Source organism: Anthonomus grandis, chromosome 4 (assembly GCF_022605725.1).
Source record: "Anthonomus grandis grandis chromosome 4, icAntGran1.3, whole genome shotgun sequence".
In the NCBI taxonomy this organism is placed as follows: Eukaryota; Metazoa; Arthropoda; class Insecta; order Coleoptera; family Curculionidae; genus Anthonomus; species Anthonomus grandis.
The window spans coordinates 25,512,945-25,532,865 of record NC_065549.1 but is presented as its reverse complement, the minus strand read 5'-3'; the positions used below and the strand labels follow the sequence as shown (position 1 = coordinate 25,532,865).

Genomic DNA, 19,921 nt, shown 5'->3' with positions numbered 1-19,921 from the left:
AACATGTTTCTTACTGCTGTGAGAACAAACCTACTATCTACCTCTCGATCATTTACACTTCTCATTTATATATCCTTACCTCAGTTTATTAATTAAAAGAGTATAAGAGTAAAGTGATTTTTTTCTTATTTAATTGGACAAGTTATAGAACAAAAACACTTTTTCCCGATGATCCAAACACTATTAAGAAAACCAAACGGTGATATAAGAATAGATGAAAAAGTTGAATTCTCATTTATATATCCTTTTGAAGTAATATAATAAATCTTTAATATATTAATTCGAATATTGATATTTTTTCCAACGGTTGTCGTACCTGACAAATTATTTTCCATATTAGTCCAAGAGCTTTTTGTGGGATCAGGTGCTTGAGATTTTTTTTGTAGCATTCATATTTAGGATTTTAAAGTAATTCCTCATATTTCTTTTTTAGATAGCGGTACCTGTAGCGAAGACATAAGAATATGTAGTTAGACAAACGCAGAGAAAAGCATGCAAAATTAACTGAAATGAACATATTTAAAATCAAAAAACTTTTTATTACGAGAGGTTTTTATTAGGTTTACGAGATATCTCTCAAATGTAGAAATTCTTAGGGCTTATCCTAATTACCGCAGAGAATAAGCAATTAAGGAATAGGCCTCTAGCTACTTCGTTCTACAGACTTTGAGACTTATAAATGTAGTCTTTATTCCCAAAGCGGGAAGAAGGGACTTTAATCTAGCCAAGTCTTACAGAACCATAAGATTAACATTCGTTTTTATGAAGACCCTTGAAATTATTATATCCAGAATCGTGAATCGTGAAATCAAGAATCGTGCCACCTTATTTTTTCGTCCCCTTACGTCTCAACCACTGGCTTGTAATGCCACCTCGCAGCGCTCTTTAAAGTCGGTTAATAATTAAAACATCAATAGCATTTTAAAGTAACGCATCTTTTTATTCACATAAAGATAATAACATCAGGAAGACATTTTGCTCTAATTACTTAAAGATAAATGTTATTGAAAAAAGTTTTTAACAAAAACGTAAAAGTATTTTAACGTTTTTGTTGCAATTATATTGCAAATTAGAAAAATGGATTTAAAGGAAATATAATAATATCATAATAATATCATATATAATAATATTCTGTATTTAGTTTAAATGATAAAAATAAAATTTGAAACTCCAAAAGAGCCCTGTGAGGCAAGAGATTTTAAAATAAATAATTTAAAGTGTGCAAACAAAATAATTTATACTAAAAGGCACACTTTTAAAGGCACAAAAATCTATTTTTTATAAAAACAGTTGAGTTTAGCAGTGATGCACAAATTGCGGGTGAATGTATTGAGATAGGTAAAATAAACGAGAGTGTAGACGATCTTAAAGATGTTATTATGGACAAAACCGGCATAGATTTAAATAAAAGTAGTAGTAATTATAAATGCACTATTGACTTAAATTCTTTTAACATTCCAACTTCTCGTACATCAAAAAAAAATCTGATTCATAATATTGGCCTAAAACCGATAGCCTAAAGAATAAAGACGTCGTTTAATATTATCTCACATAGGTCACAATGTACCAGAGTGGGTAATAAGGGTTCAAGACAGATAGACTATATTTGCTCTAATTATGATAGTAGCGAAATTTGCTTGGATCTAAAAAAGTGTGAGTTCTCTGATCATCACGCCCTTTTACTGAAACTTAGAAAATAATAAGGATTTTGGTAAAGTACTTAGAAGAAGCTGTAATGATATAAATTTGAGAATATTTCGCGATGATTTACTTTCAGAAGATTGGTCAAGTGCCAGGATGCCAGTAGGATGTATGACATATTTTTCCAGATTTGCTTTCGATATTTTGATGCCAGTATTCCATTAAAAAACAGCACCTGGGTTCTAGAAGGGCTTATTGAGTCACTCCCAAAATGAGTAAGTGGTCACAAACTGTAAGAGATTGGTATGATCTGTATAAAAGAACAGGTTCCCAGAATATTTCGGATAAATACAAATGGGAAAAAAAAGAATACCAAAATTTTTTGAATAATTATCGTAAAGCACTTCTCAAAATAAGTCTAAAAGTATGTGGGGTCTCATAAATAAAGGCTTGCGGTCTAGTACGAGTAAAGATCCTCTTACTCTATCACACGAAAATAAAATTGTTGAAAATCCTAAATTAGTAGCTGAAATATTTCGGAATAACTTTGGGCAAGTGAATACTAGCAAAGTCTTAGTCAGCAAAATTATAGATTATCAACCCAAAAACATTTATTCTGATGTTTTCCCTATGAAATTAGATAAAAGTATACAAGACACTATATATACATAACTTCTTGTATACCAGAAGAATTTAAAGGTATTATAATGCGTCTCCACCTAAATATTTAACAGGAATTGATGAAATACCGGCAACCACATTACAAATAGTTTCTGACATAATATGACAAATGACATAATAATATTGAATGCATGTTTCGAGCAAGAATGGTGTTACCTGATGCGTTAAAAAAAGCCAAAGTTATCCTGATCTATAAAAACAAAGGCAATAAACAGGACTGCAATAATTACAGGCCTGTTTCTCTTTTGTCTGTGTTCTCAAAAATAATAGAAAGTGCAATATATGATAGGTTACTTCACTTTTTCCAACAAAAAAATGTTTTTTCCTATGAACCAGTTTGTTTTTTACCTAAAAGGTCGACGATAAATGCAATATTTTGTTTTGTGAACAAGATAGTGGAACAATGTGGCAGAGGCCACCTTGTAAGTTCCGTTTTTTTCTGATTATTCAAAAGCCTTTGACATGATAATTCAATTTTTCAGTTTGCTGATGATACGTCTTATATTCTTATTGCCGAAAATGAATCCATACGGCAAGGAAACAAGCTTTTCATTCAAACAAACATTTCCCCCTACTAACTTTTCAATATGATAATAAAGGTATTTGAGAGACCAGTTGTGTTTGGAGTGTTTATTATCATACTATTATGCATATGTACAATCAGCTATTCAGTACAGTGTAATATTTCAATACAACTCAGCTGGTTCAGATAAAGTCATATTACCCCAGTATTTAAATCTAGATTTAAACAAACAATTATTGTGTGAAAATCCCTTTTATTCATTTGATGAATTTTATAACCACATATCGCAGACATTAAACTCACGCCTGTTTTAAATTAGCTGTTTGGAGTTAATTATTGTTATGATCCTTTGTATGTATTGTAATTCTTGTGTATTTATTTGATTAACTAAACTAAAGTTGTAATAGTATTATATGATATATTGTTAACTTCTACTTTAATTATTTTATAATTCAGATGTTTCCATTGAAAGTGATGACAAATAAACTTTATTATTATTATTTTTTTTTTTAGCTCGCTGATAGCGGTGTTGTCAATTTCATCTACCTGAAGGCAAGATGAATTTTGCTATTGTAGATTTAGGAATTTTCAAACAATGTTGCATGTATTTAGTATAACAGATTTCTTTATAGTGACAATCGTCCAGGAGGAAAGACCCAATGCGTTAAGGTTTTTAGATAGTGTTAAAGGGACAATTCCAGTGGATGAAATAACTAGAGGAAGTATAAATACATTATCTTGCCTCCATTGTTGTTTTATCTCGTGAGCTAGATCTGTGTATTTAGCAAGTTTAGTGTGTGTCGTTTCTAGGATAATATTGGTATTTAGCACTGCTATGTCACTTAGAAGGTAGTCACAAGAGGTAATTTCCTGTAGCAATTACTTGGTCTTGTATAACCATCATAAAGCCTTCAGTTTCAGGAAATAGATCTCCACGAGTCAACCAGTAGTTCGACGTTTTATAATCGACATGCTCGGCATTAAGTTCGTGAGGATGCTTTCCGTGTATTGCCTTCTGCTTCCATGTGTTAACTTTAATGGCTGTGTGCTCTGATCTTGTTACAGTAATGTGTTCTGCTATATTATTATTATTATTGTTATTATAATTAAGGTTAGATTATTATAGAGAGTATATATAATAAGAGTATTTAAAAGGAAACCTTTATTTCTGTGGAATTTTGAATTAATTTTCTTAAAAGTCATAGCGATCTTTAAAATTTTTGTATCCAAGGGTGAGTTCAAATGGATATATTTTGTAGCTAAATCTATGGAATTTTACTGTGGTCAAAGTAATAAAAGCAATATGAATAGTTTACTGAAGGAAAATAAATATATTTTACAACAAGATATTAAAGTTTTATAAATATTGGTAAATCAGTAACGGAGAAACTACCCTTCTTTTCTTTTCTAGTTTATTTATGACACCTATGACAGGAAAAATTAATTAAGAATATAAATGAATTAAAAAATAATTTAGCTCCCACAGTTGATGAGAATATAGCTTTGACTCATATTTTCAATTGCTCAATTCTTACTGGAATTATTAAGTGCGAATTGAAAAAGTCGGTCGTATTCCTTATATACAAAGGAAAAGAAACATACTTGCCTGGAAATTATCATCCTGTATCTTAGATTAAAAACATAGCTAAATTACTGAAAACTTGTATAAAAGACAGAATGACAAGTCACATAGAAAAATTCAAAAATTTTTCACTCAAGCCGTTTGTTTTTCGATAAGATAGATCCACGGATGACGCACTTTATGAAGTAACAAAGTTTATTTACAGTACTATAAAAATAAAAAACTTAAGCTTAAAAAGCAATATTTTTATATCTGGCAAAAGTGTTTGATAGTGTTTTACATAAAGTTTATATAATGGTTAAAAATAATGCAATGTAATATGCCCCCTCATGGAAATACAATTGGACCGCTTTGGTTTTTAGTGTACCTGTACATTAACTATTTGCTAAATATTAATATATCAAGCAAACTTATATGATACGATAACGGGATAGCAAGAGCACCTCTGTTAATTAACTTTTGTCATGTTTTGAGTTAAAGCAAGGTAATAAGTTAAATAATGTGTTAAGTCAGTCTAATAGGCTGTTGAATTTGGCATCTTATAGTGCTGAATGTAGAATCAGCCATGATGAGTTACCAATTGTCGCTCAAGATGCCTTATCAATTGATATAAATTTGTTTAAGAAAAATATGTCTTTTGGGAACATGTTCATCAAAAATCGTACAATTTTAAAAAGGCAAATTTTCCTAGTAGTTTCTATGATAAACACTAATAGAATCTCACAATCTTGTGATTTATTTGTATGCTCTGGTGCCCAAGTTGTAAGAGCGTTTTTAAATTTATCTAATTAACTTATTTTTGTTTTTTTTTTCTCTTTGAGATTTGGGTATACAGATGTGAATTTTTTTTGGGGTTGTTAATTTGTGGTTGCTTATTTTTATATAATTTTAGGATTATAAGTTATTAAAATATAGTTTATACTATGATATTGTGGAGAATATATTGGTTTGTGTATATTTTTATTATATCTTTAGCTCTGTAAATGGTTTATACTATTGAGCTGTACTGTTAAAAATAAATAACACGGCTCTTCTCCTACAAGAAAATACCTGGAACGTAACAGTAGAACTAGCTAAAACTGAATTTGCTAAGAGTTGTGAATGGTTGAGTGAAAATCGTTTAGCGATTAATACAGAAAAAGCAAAGTTTATGTGTTTCAACGTACTTGACTTACATAATTATCGGATTGATAATATAAACGTTCATACTCAAATTTTTATCGCGAGAGACTCCATGTCAGTGTACTAAAGTTATAAAAAAAGTAGAACATATTAATTATTTGGGTGGTATCATCGATCAGAATTTTAAAATTGAGAAGCATCTAGAAGCACAAACGTTAAACTGCGTGACCTAGTCGACAAGACACCAAATTAGAAACCGAAGAAAACAGACAGATTTAAGACATTAGAAAACTTCTCAAATTGTTGTATATTTCTATTGCAGAATCTGTTATGAGCTACGTATCTATATGAGGAGGAGCCTATACTACTACTGCAACAATCTTAACCGCTACGAATATACCAGCTGTTGTCCGTCATTCCCGAATCATCTCGGTGGCGCAAGCGGCGGGCTCACCGCGCGACATTTGCGAGTTAAAAGCGTATAAGAGAACAATATACACATTTCGTTACATAAATTGGAAACTCACTAATATTTCCAATATAAAACTAAGAAATTTAGGACCTTTTAAAGTAATCTGTGGCATATAATCATTCAAATAAATGCTTTTGATAAAAGTGATGCCAAGTTTTCTAATTTTTTAGTTTAGGTTAATATTATTCACGAGATAGTTGTTTGTACTCTTTAATATCTAAAACTAATATAAAAGCGTTTATCAATATTTATTATAAGATTATGTTTTATACTCCAGTTCCATAATCTGTCAAGATGTGTTTGCAACTATTTAGAGCTACCTGATAAGGTTGAAGCGGTACTTATTTGAAGAATTCACTCGCGTGTATTTGTATTAAGAGCAATTTATTTGGTCAGTAGTTTATATGATAATAAATGCCCATTTTTTTCAAACAGAATCAATACAGAACTAGACTAGTGATGTGTGCGACTGTGCTCGGTTAAATAATAAGAATGCCGATAAAAAGACCGCGAAGAATGATTTAGACTAAAATTTAAAAAATACTTTAGATATTCTAAATTTTAATCATCGACAAGGAATAGCTATTGTTAATTATCAATCAACTACTAAGAAAAAATAAAAAATCATTTAAAAAAATTGTTTTCCGGTTTGACGCAACAGCGATAGACGTTATACATCTATATAACTTAATAACTATAAGTCATCTTCAAAAAGTCGATCATTGACACACAATAATCATCATCTTTAAAAATAGGTGTTACATAAGTACTTTCTTTCCATCTAGTGGGGAAGATACATGATGTCAACGATAAATAAACAGCAAAGATAAGGCTTTGAAAATAGTGAATGAGCAATGTTTGTAATGAGCAATGATGCTTGTTTCAGAAAGTAATTTAGAATATTATCTGGTCCTATTCATAGTAATTTTTAAGTTGAGATTTCCCCTCATAAATTTCAAAGATTTTAATATTATGAAAAAAGTTCGCTTTTAAACATAGGCCTGTTTTGTGCAATTGGCATGTGGCTGAATCAGATATACTAGAAAAATATTCAGCAAACAAGTTATTTATGTTTCGGGTATTACCTGAAGTTTGATTTTAAAGGTACATGTTATTAAGAACTTTATTTGAGTTTTTTATAATTAATGTATCTCCAGAAATAAGCTGGATTGTCCTTTAGGTTCTGTTTTACATTTAGCTCTTAAGTTAAAAAAAATTAAGTAATTAGCCTAAGAATTTGTTTGTAGATATTTTTATGACTAGTTTTCTTTGCCACAATTTTTTTTATTAGAACTGTTATTTTGTATACAGTGTGTTCCTTAAAGACGTGCTAATATTTAGGGGGGTAACTCCTGGACCCATTTTAAGAAAAAAAGTTTTTATGAACATATGTACTTAACGTCTTAACTTTTGAAATACAGGGTGTTAAAGTTAAAAAAAAATTAGTTTTTTAATAATAACTTAAAAAATATTTTAGACATTTTTATGAAATTTAGTTACGCATTTTTTGATGTGCAAAGAAAATATTTTCTCTACCAGTGGCGTCCCTACTGGTCTTCTATTGAATATTTTTAGTGAAAAAAATACTACGCCACTGCTTTTTCTTAAAATAAAAATTATTTTTTAAATCCGGAATCACTTTTTAGCATCTTTTTAGCTTTTTGATCTTTTGATTTTTTTTATCTGTGGCGTGGTTTCCGCTTAAAAAAATAAAAACAATTTTGCTTCCCTAAAAAGCCAGCTCGTTGCCCATAGCAAAAAAGTTTATAAACGGTAATATTGTTTATAATTTAAAGCATAATCCATTATTAATAAATATGTTTCATGTATTTTTTGACGGCGTCACTGGTAATGATTTCTTATGTTGGTGGAATCAACAAGGCGAACAGTGTTGCAATGTTGTTGCCTTGTTCTCAAATATCCGTAATCTGCATAATTTATCTTATCATATCTTATTAAAGAAAATGCATTATATTTTATTAAAGAAGAACAGTAGTATTATTTTGTGCCTGTCAAAATAAGTAACAAATTTTTATGATGTAAACTGGAGATACAGGTCCATTTTATTCAGGAAGCTGTATCAAGAAGACCCTGTCCAGAAAACTGAAAATATTGTGAGTGGACAAAGGAGAAATATGGTCATTTGTTAAGAACTACAATCGATCAAAACAAACTATTTGACATCTAGTCGAGAGGTTGATATCAACCCCTTTAACATAAAGCATCTAACATATTTCACGTTGTCGATGCAGAATACCATGAGATACACAATTGAATGCTTTGGCCAGGTCACAAAAAACTGCCGCGGCGAGTTCTCCGGTATTAAGACCCAGATAGTGTTTTAAGTATATGGAAAATGGCATTATTATTATTCTTGTACAGTCGGAATTGAAATTGGGACTAGTTTAAAATATAACCGATTCCAAGCGGTCTATCGAAAATTACCGTTCCTAAATGGTATTAACTAAAGACGTCCAAGCGGTTGTAGTTCTAACCGTGTTGAGATACGTGACGTCACCAATTAGCCCTTTATACGTCATCAATTTGGAACAGTAATTACCCACGTCCGGAGCTGTTTTCTAAACATCAAATGTCAAAGATATTGAAATAAGTGCGGGAAAAAATAAAAACAAACAACAAATTATTTCCTTTTTAAAGATCACAAAATTTATTATGGATAATAAGTTTTCTTTTTTGATATTTATGTTTAAGAACTAATTACGTATATCATTACTGGCGTCTGGGGTATTATTTACAAACAAACAAAATGATGACAGCGACAGCTGACAAATTACGAAGTTTCTTCAACCAAACACGTCCAAGCGGACACGATTGGTTATGTTATAAAGGGACGGTTCAAGGTCAACCAAGGGCTTTAACCACGGTTAAAACCGATAGATCGCTTGGAATCGGTTTATGTCTTTTCTCTTTTTAAGTAGTTTTTCTGTAATTTTAGAAAGTGGGGGCAGTAAGGATATTGCCCGGTGGATCGCAGCGGTATCCTCTCCATTCAAAAAAGGATTAACTATAGCCTGCTTTAAAAGGTCAGGGAATTCCCCACTAAGAATAAGGTTTATTTTTGATATTTCACAAGATATCATAAGTTAAGGGGTCTGTCAAAGAAGATGGAATGTCCTGAACCAACTGAGTAGCAACTGAGCAGTAGAGTTTGTTTATTTAGCATTTAGCATTGGCATTTAGGTGAGAATTATTAATAGGTAGAGAGGGATCTTCTAATTATTAAGATCTCTTTTTGTTTGTTATTTGCTGTCTTTAGCCAATTGCATATTTACGTAGTGCAAAAACCTCATATTTTTAGATAAAATCCTATAAATTTCAAAAAAAAACAAAGTACATAGCATTTAGTTTAACGCGGCCTAAATTATACAACTTTCAAACAGTTGAAATTAGTTTATCTCAAGAACCCACAAATACTCATGAAGCAAACTCTATTAAATATCTTGGCGTGGAAATTCATCGCTTTCTTAAGTGAAATAATCATATAAACATCTTGGTGATAGGGTAATAAAGCTTCTCTATCTTTTCAAAAAACTAAAAAGTATTTTAAATAAATTAAAATCAATTAATAACGGTTTATCCAGTTTATATTGGTCCAATCTTATATATAATATGGAATAATTGGTTAGGGAGGAACATACAATAAATTTGTTAAGCCTCTAGAGATATTCAAATAATGTTTTTAAAACTTTTAATTTTTCTCAGAACCCAGTTATTTCCTACCGATGAACATTATAATGTTTTTGATGTTGGATAATTGTATGATGCAAAGATCTTAACTTCTCAACGTAAAAATAGAAATAAACTTCCATTATAAATCATCACCACACTACCAGGCACAGAAATAATATGAAAAACAACATCATTTAAAGCCTCAAAAACACACTTTAGCAAGTTGGTTTTTGGCGCGAATCGTGTATTAGAAGTAGAAATTAAAAATATTAGAATCAAAGAACAAATCAAACAAAAATAAATAATTCTGAATAGTCCGAGAAAAATGCTTTAAGATTTATTAAATCTCAAAAAGATTCATTCTCGTTTTTGTGCCTTAAAACAAATAGTCTAAAGATATTCTTTAGTTCAGTCTAATTACATTTTTATAATTTTATACTTTAAAATTATTTTAAGTGTAAACTCAACATATCAATGATAGTTATATTTTAGTAATAGTCCTAATGAATAATTATTATAATAATATATTAGGTATAATTTTTAATAATGTTTATTTTAAAATGTAACATTAGATTTAATTGTGAGAAATACCTAACATAAGCCTTTGGACTTTTTAGGTTCCTTTTGCTTATTTCCAAATTTAGCTTTTAAGTAACACTCATGTAGAGTTATGTTAAGATGTCATTAATATTTATTCACTTTCATTAATATTCTATTATTGTGGTACTTTCTTGAAATGATTTCATGTTTATATTTGTCATGTTTTTTTTTAAATATTTGTAGAGGCTTTGTTTAATTGACTTCATGATAAAATTTCATTCCAAAATATTCTCCAAATCCAAATAACAAAGAATAGTCTCAAAGGCAAGTCCCGATATATATGAGTAGCGTATATACCCTTTTTTTACTAAAGTTAGCCATTCCACTATAATTATATTACTCATTTTAGATATCGAATTAATAGGAGTTAAATTTAGAAACTGGTAGCTTCAGCCTGGTTATAAGAGAATTAATTATAAGTATAGTCGTTTTATTCTCAATTCTGATCAAACGATAAATACGATGAAAGTGTGTCGACGAAAAGACCGACAGACTGGGGACAGTTTGGAACATATTTTTTTTCCAGAATTATCTCGAGATAGCGGTCCACCGATAGCCTACTATGCCGTGGCGGTTTTGCAAAGAGCCCGATGCTGACACTATAGATATTTCAGCGTATCGGTAGGATAATCTTTTAGTTTTATGTATTATTATTTTTCGTTTATCAAGATAGACTTGGCGACCATTTGAGGTAGACGATATTATATCGCTTATTGATGTTAATGAAGGTGTCAATGAGTTTGGACATAAAGAGTTACATGTCCAGTCTCAAAGGATTATTTAAACTTAGAAGTCTTAAACAGGAAAGTTCGCATATTATATCACAAAATGCAATACTCCATTGATTTTCACCTAAAAAATATTTTTTACATAGTAGTTCTTGTGCTATGTAATAGCTGTAAAGAGCAACGGTTTGCTTTCGTTTTTTAGGAGAAAACCGTACTTCAATCTTTAAAAAAATGAGTTACTAATATTTCTAACTACCACTATTTTTATTAAAACTTAATTTAATAAATTATTAATCTTCAATAAGACAATCCGTTTATATAGACTTTTCATATATGTCAACCCCTATTTCTATATTAAAATTAAAATTTAAAACACTCGGTAAATTATTAAAAAAGAAATAATACAGTTATTTAGTCTCATATGAACCAATCAAATTTAGTAAAAAGTGAAACCAACAAATTATATTTATTTTCTAGATTTGTAAATAATTAAGTAATTACCTTGAAAGGCAGCTTCAAACTGTGACTTCTGAATATCATCTTGGTCCTTTGCAAATCCGGGATTCAATAACAAAAAGACGATCCCTAAAAGGGGCACCCAAAACGCTCGCATGCTTTTCAAAACAACCGGTCAGTACATTCGAATGCCCTTAATTTTACCGATGATTTTGCGGTCGCACATTACCACCCTAGGGTCTCGTAAACCAATTCGGAACATACACAGAGCAATTTAACCTGTAACTATTTATAAACGCCTAAACTGTTGAATGTCCCGAAATGATGATAGGGTGCACGGACAAAATTATGATAATTCACACATTAATTTTGTATTTTAGGAACTTTTTTTAGACCAGGTTGCATAGTCGGCGCTTTACTACTGACAAATAATTTTCTCGTCCAGTGCGCACTACTACGCGACTGATCCGCTCTGAAGGGTTGAAAGTATATAGGAGATCCGTCCGCTCAATACTGGAAATATAAGTGCAAGCACGCAAGCCTCGCATAACCCTGGAAAACACAAGTTTTCACTTTCCGTGGGGTGCGAAGGCGGCATCTATTGCCAAATTGATGCGGTGGAAACATACAAACCATTGGGCTGTAAGAATATCGAACTCGATTGTAAATTAATTTATTGATTTTTCCGCTTATTTGATTTTCATGATGGGTTAAACAGAAAGCGTAAAGAAAGAGGGCAAAAATCTGGAAAATTGAAGCGAACCAAGCGTAGGTAAAATATGTTAAAAAATTAAGGGGATGATAGTAATCCTAAAAATAGTAAAACAAGTTTGTATTAGTATGGGGTGAAAAATGTGTATTAAGGGAGTTAAAGTGAATTTAGAAAAGGCCTTTTTTGGAATTGTAGGTATAAAAAATGAGATAAAATTTCGAAAAAAAAATCTCTGTCATAAACTTAGGCCCTAAATCAAATGGTTAAATTGAAAAATCAGAAAGGGTAGTTTTTGCAAGGGTAAGGGGTTGTTTCAAAAATATTTTTTTGAGTTATTTTTTTTGCAACGTGGGTTGATTTTTTTAAAAAAACTACATATTTTTTTCTACAAAAAAGGTACTCTTGTTGCACATCGCTTGGAGCGATGGTTCTCGAGAAAATTGAAGATAAAGAGTTTGATGGGTTGCTAACTGATTAATCAATATAAACTTATAAAAGTTATAGCTTTTCAAAAGTAAGAAGATAGTTATTAAATAATTAATTTAAAAACCAAAATTTACAATTACCTTTGCAAAAACTGCCGTTTTCGATTTTCCAAATAATTTGTCAGTATCATGATTTGATATGGGTTAAAATAATTAATGACAGAAAACTTTTCCTTGAAATTTTACCTAATTTTTTTCAAGTTTATCTCCTGGTTTATAGAAAATATTCTATAGAAAATAGAATTATTGACGTAATTAAAAAAAAAAAATTTTTCTAAAGTTATATTATCAGTTAGAATAAGTTCCTTTATTTTTTATTTATTGTTAATTACAATGTTTGAAATATTTCATAGCAATTGATAACAAATCGTTCCCAAGCATATATGGTACAGAGTAAGAGTCCATTTATTTTTCTAGATTAAATTTTACGTTTAAGAATGATAAACGGGGTTTACTGACAAGTAAGCCATAATAAAATGGAATATTTATAGAATATTTCATTAAAGCTTGATAAATGAGATTAATATTAAGATTTAATTTTATTGAATCTCAAAACTCCGTTGTATCATCAGAAGAATCATAAAAATCAAATAAAATTAAATTACTTTAATTAGCAACAAAGTCGGTTCTGACCGCAACAAAAAAAACATTTACATGGACGCCTCCAATTAACTGCTCATATCCGCCGGCGGTGTTAATTTTTAAGAGGTTCCAAGTTTCTCGGTTTCGTTCTGCTAAAATGTCAAAATTCATCAAATTATCCATCAGATTGGACCTGGGCCTCATTTGTTTGAAGCGATCTCAGAACTTGCCGACAATTCAACATGGACAAATCAAAGTCCTCTATTCGCTTTACGGTATCGTAGAGCACAGCAGATCGATACACGGAGGCCATGACGCATAGAAATATGATAAAGGTAGAATGGGTAATGGGTATAGAGCGAATACATAGAGCGCCGCCATTTGTATGGTCTCCTATTACAGCTGATCAGCTGTTTTTATCAATTAATTTTGTTTTGGATTAAAACAGATTATTATTTTGTTCTTTTCGTTTACAAATCGACATTTCAATATATATACTAAGTGAGGTTTCATATATATATTGTCATGTAAATTATTATGGATTTAATTCTTAAGACTAGTATTGATTAAATAAATAACAGTTCTTATTTTCTTTAAGTTTTAAATGAAAAACTGTCGTGTCTAAGATTTGAAAAACCGAAAGATAGTATTAAATGTCTTTGTTTGATCTACGAGCCTCATCCATTTCAGTTAGCCCAATAGAAAAAATTCTTAATAATTGCTGTAATCACCAAAAATAGGAAAAATTATGTAGTTTTGTGTACTTTCATGCACAAATACACATTTGTATGTGAGAATGTTATATGCTTTTTAATGCCTCACAATAATACCTTTTTTTAACAAATTAACGAAATTTAACAAATAATAATAATTTTTGAATAGGTTAATTATGATTTATCGAACTTTCCCATCAATAACTTTAACTCTTCTTATTTTTACAGATTACACTAACGTCAATGCTCCAAACATGCATCTGTCATTAAAAAAAACTTCTCCTGTGCTATACACTGCTATCGCATGATTTTGCAGGGCCAGGGCATACTTTATTATTAGCAGATTTAAGTCTAATGAATAGAACACTTATATATGCTTAAAAAAAATATTATCAACAAGATGTTTCTGACACAATATTAAATATTATTCGAAGTGTTAATCAACATTTAATATCTATCTTAGAGGTAATGTTTAAAGCATATTAATACGAGTTACTTTTTGAAACTGTGAGACAAAGGCAACTAAATTTATTTTTTAGCAATTGGGTCAACTAAAATGGGATGAATAGGATAAATAAAACTTTATATTTATGACATTTCTATCTATATGTGAATTTCTGAAAACATCCATATTTATACATTTTCAACATATTTAAGATGAACTTTAACTATTACATTATGATATAATAGTTGATATAGTCATTTAAGAATGCTTGCTATTTCTAGAACACTTAGAAAACCCAATGGTTTAATTGTCTTTTTGTTATACTTTAAAAAAACCTAGATATTAAACTCCATATTTGTTTAAAACAAAATTCCCAGATCTTCAACCTGGTTCATTGATTTTATTGTGATAGGTGTTTTTTTGTGGAGTCATATACAAGGGTCTGCTCCATCTAGATACCATTTTCTCTAAAAACGGTATCCAGATATATTCATTAGGTATTCTTAGAGCAGTATGGTCTTTTTTTCCAAATGCGGTTCTGGTGTTTAAAACAGCGAATAAGCCATTGATTCTGGATATAAACTTTTCTGCGGCTTCACTAACATATATGCATCTACTCCTAAATACTGTATAGTATTTTATTCCATTTTTGTTGCAAAATCACGGAGTAGTTTTGATTCTGGTTTTTATGAAAGAATGATAAAAAATAAGGATAAAAAAAACAATAATGTATATTTTTCCTTAAAACCAAATGATCTGGTCTAAATACATTTGCAGTTGTGACTAATCATTCACTCCTATAATACATATAATAGGATATATGTATTATAGGATGTAATGATATAATAGGATAAGATTTTTGCTAAAACATTAAAAATTAAGAAATGCAGGGTAACTCTAAAATTAATAGATATATAATTTTAAAATTTAAAACTTCCGGAAGAATATGAGCAAATCCATCAGGTAAGAATTGAATTGAATTGAATCCAAGAGGTGAAAATTCATTCTAGAGGAAGTAAGCTTGTTAATTATTATGTTAAATTTATGCCCTGTCATGGTTGCCTTGGGCTTAATGGCAGATCTTTAAGCGATAACCTTGGTTAAATTTACTTTCTGTAGTCAACTGGGCGTTGGTACTAGTTTGCAATTATTACTTAATAGGTGATCAGTTCTCTATATGTACAAAAATTAAAACTTTAGATACTGTTTTCACGAATTCTAAAAATGGGATGCAGATATTATCTGCCCGCGTACGATATATTAAATGGAACCCAAACTATTTCAATCTGTTTCGGATTACGGAATCTCGTTTACAAGAATTTTGTGTTATTCTTATAGGAATAATAAAGAAATTTGATACGAAAATGATTTTAAGAGAACGGTCGTGAAAGATATATCTGTTTGGAAAATTAACTTGATAACAATATTGTGATAGGAAAATTGTTTGAGAAACGCAGAGACATTGACAACATGAGAAACCTAGAGGAAGTGTTCTTAAGCCTACGATGTTATCTGGGTCACTGTCAAGAATCAAGGATTGGCCAGTCACTGTCAGAACTAGATTCTTCTGCGGGTTGTCGTTTTCAAGTTCTTGCAGTATTTGAAGTTTATAAAATGTAGTTACCTTTCTTACTGATTCATGGCAGTTTATCGGTGGCTATCATTTTAAACATTTAAACATTTAATTAATAATAAAAAATGTGTTTTTATTTATTATTGTTCTTAAATGCTATTTTCCGTATTTTATTGGGTACTATTAATACCCTCACTCAAAACCTTTTACCTTTTTTGTTTTTAATTTTGTTCCAATTTCAGTTAAAGATATTTATTAATTTTTAAATATTTTTCATACAAAAAAACTGCATTTTACAGATATCACTACGCTAAGCAGAGTTTGATATATTGGCTGGCTTTACAAGCCCGAATTATCAAGAATTACATGACAATACGGGTTACTTTGTGCAGGAAATTATTGATTGAAAAGTTATAATACCATAGATATTAAGTCTTATAAATTGTTTCAATTATGTCAGGACCTAAATTCTTGAGAGGCCGTATTATAATACTTCCAGTTAATTTTATTTGATTTTAATATATGTACAACATCTTTTCAGGATATATTACAATAATAAACTTGTAAACAGTAAACTTTTAAACAGTAGCAAAACGATAAATGTACTTACAGTAACTTGTGGTGTATATTTGGAACGTGTAAGAAGACAGAATGATAGATGTATTGCTTACGTCAGGATTCGAGATCATTGATATGAAATGATACGATACTACATACCTAAAAATAAAAGGTACCTGTGAGCAAATATCTTACCCTAGTTATTGTGATTGTTAAATAAAAGTATAATACGTTTACACAATGCCATTTCAGGTTTATAGCACCTGTACACAATACCATAAAACGATCAATAAGACTAACATCCTTCAAATTATAGACATTAGTAGACCTTGTTAAAGAGTTGTTCTCCAATCCAAGCAGAACAAAACCTGATGTCCAGCATTAGAAATCGTGTTGATGGGATAGTGCTAGCAAGCACTCCACAAAACAACACAATGATGTAATGACCAATTACACAGTCTACAAAATAATCCCAGGTGCCACAACACTCTGGGTTGCACTAGTGCCACACACCTACTTACACTAGCTAGCGTTGTTTTACGTACCAAGGTCACTACACCTAACATGGAAGGATGCGCATTTAAATATTACTTTCTTTATACTGATAACGATTTGAATCATGGGAAAAACATAAGGTAAAACAATGCTCAGTGAAAACTCTTACCTTTGTAATTTTACAGGTTTGATAGTTCAATAAAAGCACTAACCACAACACTTGAGAAAAGTTACAGGAGAACAAGTGGGCACTGCTCCACGACTGTTTTCGAGTAAAGTTCCCACCGAACTGAATTCTAAAAAGGATCATATTAGAAATATCCCTTAAAAGAATTCTGGTACAACTAACATCTGTCATAGCCTATGTTTTTGAGAACTTGTAAATACCAACATTCTCACATTATTATAACTATCTCCGAAGTGACCTTTTTATCCGCAGAAGTACTAGTAAGTGCTATTTCTGTTTATCTCCGAAAACCTCTTAAAACTATAAAACTTAAAGATTCTCACAGATCGTCCTTATCTTTACATGTCAGCCCTTAACAACCGATCGGTTATCATTGCCTTTTTTATTAATTTTTGATGATCGACGAAAAACCAGATAAAATATAATAGGTAAAATAAATTCACGTCTTACAATTATTCTTTATATTTACGTGAAACCTACTTATATCTTAACATTTGTCCCACACATTTTTATGTATATCAGTTTTTAATTGTTAAGTGCAGGCTTTTTACTTAAAAACTTTACGCTCTTGAACACAGACTAAAGAATTTTTAATCACTCAATACTTGACCATCTATTTAAGTTAAAAGGTTTATTCTTATATTATTAAAGGTATATTCAAAGTATATAGATTTCAACTGTTAGGTTTCAACTGTTAGACTGTGGTATATTCTTAGGTCTTAAAAAATAATAAAAACGTAGTTCGGAGCATTCCCTTATCTTAAAATATTTAATGAATACAATGCTACTTTAAAATTTAAAAACAATGTTATGAAGGTGTGTAGTATTTTGGGTTTTAGAATTTCGATAGTGCTTTGTTTCTAAGCTAGGTTCTTTATTTTAATGTATATGAATACAAAGTATGTATCTAAATAAGAACATATAAATTGTTAGATTTTAATTAGGTGCTATCTATTTAGTTTAGATTTGAAATTTAAAGGGTCTAATGAATAAAAATAAAGCAACTACTTTTGCTTAAAATATGAAAGCAAAACCTCAAGACTTTGCGGATTAGAAATGGTTGAATTAGAAGTATATTTTTGTGTGTTAATGAGACAGAATGTATAGGAATATACAAATTATTATTTATTTTCTTTTTATTTTACTCATCTACCTAATATTATCTACCATAGATTGGACATGTTACCTATCTATAGACAATATAACGAAACTTAAGGAGTTTTTACGAACACCACTGTTAATCAGTAAAAAAAAGCTGTAAGAAATCATTCAATATTTTATTAGGTCTATTTTATATAAAAAAAAATAAAACAGATGATACCTAGTATTCATAACAAAAAGATTAAATTCAATAGTACCTATCATAACTAAAATAGCCCTAGAGGAAAATATTGATGACATGTTTTTTGAAGATATGATGGATAATTCTAGCATAGAAGTGATCACAAATGAAAATAACAATAAAGAAAAAGATGACACACTTACGTTTTTTCAACAAGATATGGTTCCAAATTTGCCTTCATCATCTTCACATCCAGATGATCTACTTAAGAGAAAAGAAGTTGCAATAGAACAATTAAGTCAACATTTTTTAAATCTCGTACAGATGGTTAAAAGAGACTCGACTCCTGAAGCAACAAATATGGTGGTGAAACTAAACAAAACATTAGAAAAAATAAAAACCTCATAGGAGCCGCTAAATCTCTTTAGTAGAATGAAGAATATTTGTCGTGGAAATTAATTAAAGTACAGCCTACGTCCACAAGTAGAAGATTGCAAAGACCTGGAATGACATCTGGATCAAAAAGAATTCAGGCAGAAAGACCAGCAAAAAATAAATAAATCATCCGAAGACGTACGGTTCCAAGGTTACTGAATCAAGCTGTTGATTGCAATCGCCAAAACGGCGAATCTCATTAAAAAATTGATTTTAGGCTAATTAACTATAATAAAATACTAATTTAGATACTAATACAACTAATTAGATAATAAAGTTAAGATACTAACATAAAGTTTGATACACTGAGATATTTTATTTTTATTTTACGTCAAGTACCTGTGTTTATTTTTAATTAATATTTGTTTAATACCTATAATTTTCTATTAAAATGAATCTAATAAAATAATCTCTTATAGTCGTATCCTTACTTGGTACACCTTCTAATTCTAAACAGTTTGCTAACTTTTCTGAAATTGCAAAAAAATTTAAAGCAAACTTCAGAAGAAGCTTGACTACGTTAAGTAAGTCAAGTTTAACCACTGAAGCAGTTTTTAATTTAGTTTTTAATTTATATAAATTGAAGAATAATATAAATCAACTTTTGCACTATTAGTATTTTGTGGTTTAATGTGTGTGGCTATGTTGAATATTTTTACCAACATAAGAGCATTTTTTCGCTATTTTAGAAAAGTTTACCCCACCGTAATATCCATACAAGCAGATTAATGATAAAAAATATAAATCTGTACATTCTGAAGCGAAACCTATATTTTAAAATTAAACCAAATTTAGGAATGGACTAAAGAAATTACGTTTTACGCGTACGTATTTACGTACCTTTAAAAGTCCACAAGCCACTATTAAAATTTTTAGAATACAACACACCTTCACAACATTAGGTATTTCTTTTCACATTTTCCAGTCACATCATATTCATTAAATATTTAAACATCCTT

The 19,921-nt window shown here is 29.9% G+C and overlaps 1 protein-coding gene across 1 annotated transcript in view; it reads right to left on the bottom strand.

The window, feature by feature from the left end:
* LOC126735205 (pikachurin) overlaps positions 1-11,957 on the bottom strand; it is a 199,027-nt gene extending 187,070 nt beyond the window's left edge. Inside the window, exon 1 of the mRNA XM_050439158.1 lies at positions 11,541-11,957. Within this exon, the coding sequence (XP_050295115.1) occupies positions 11,541-11,652 (112 nt within the window). The 5' untranslated portion in view covers positions 11,653-11,957. The remainder of the gene's footprint in view (positions 1-11,540) is intronic.
* Positions 11,958-19,921: the final 7,964 nt, after the last annotated feature.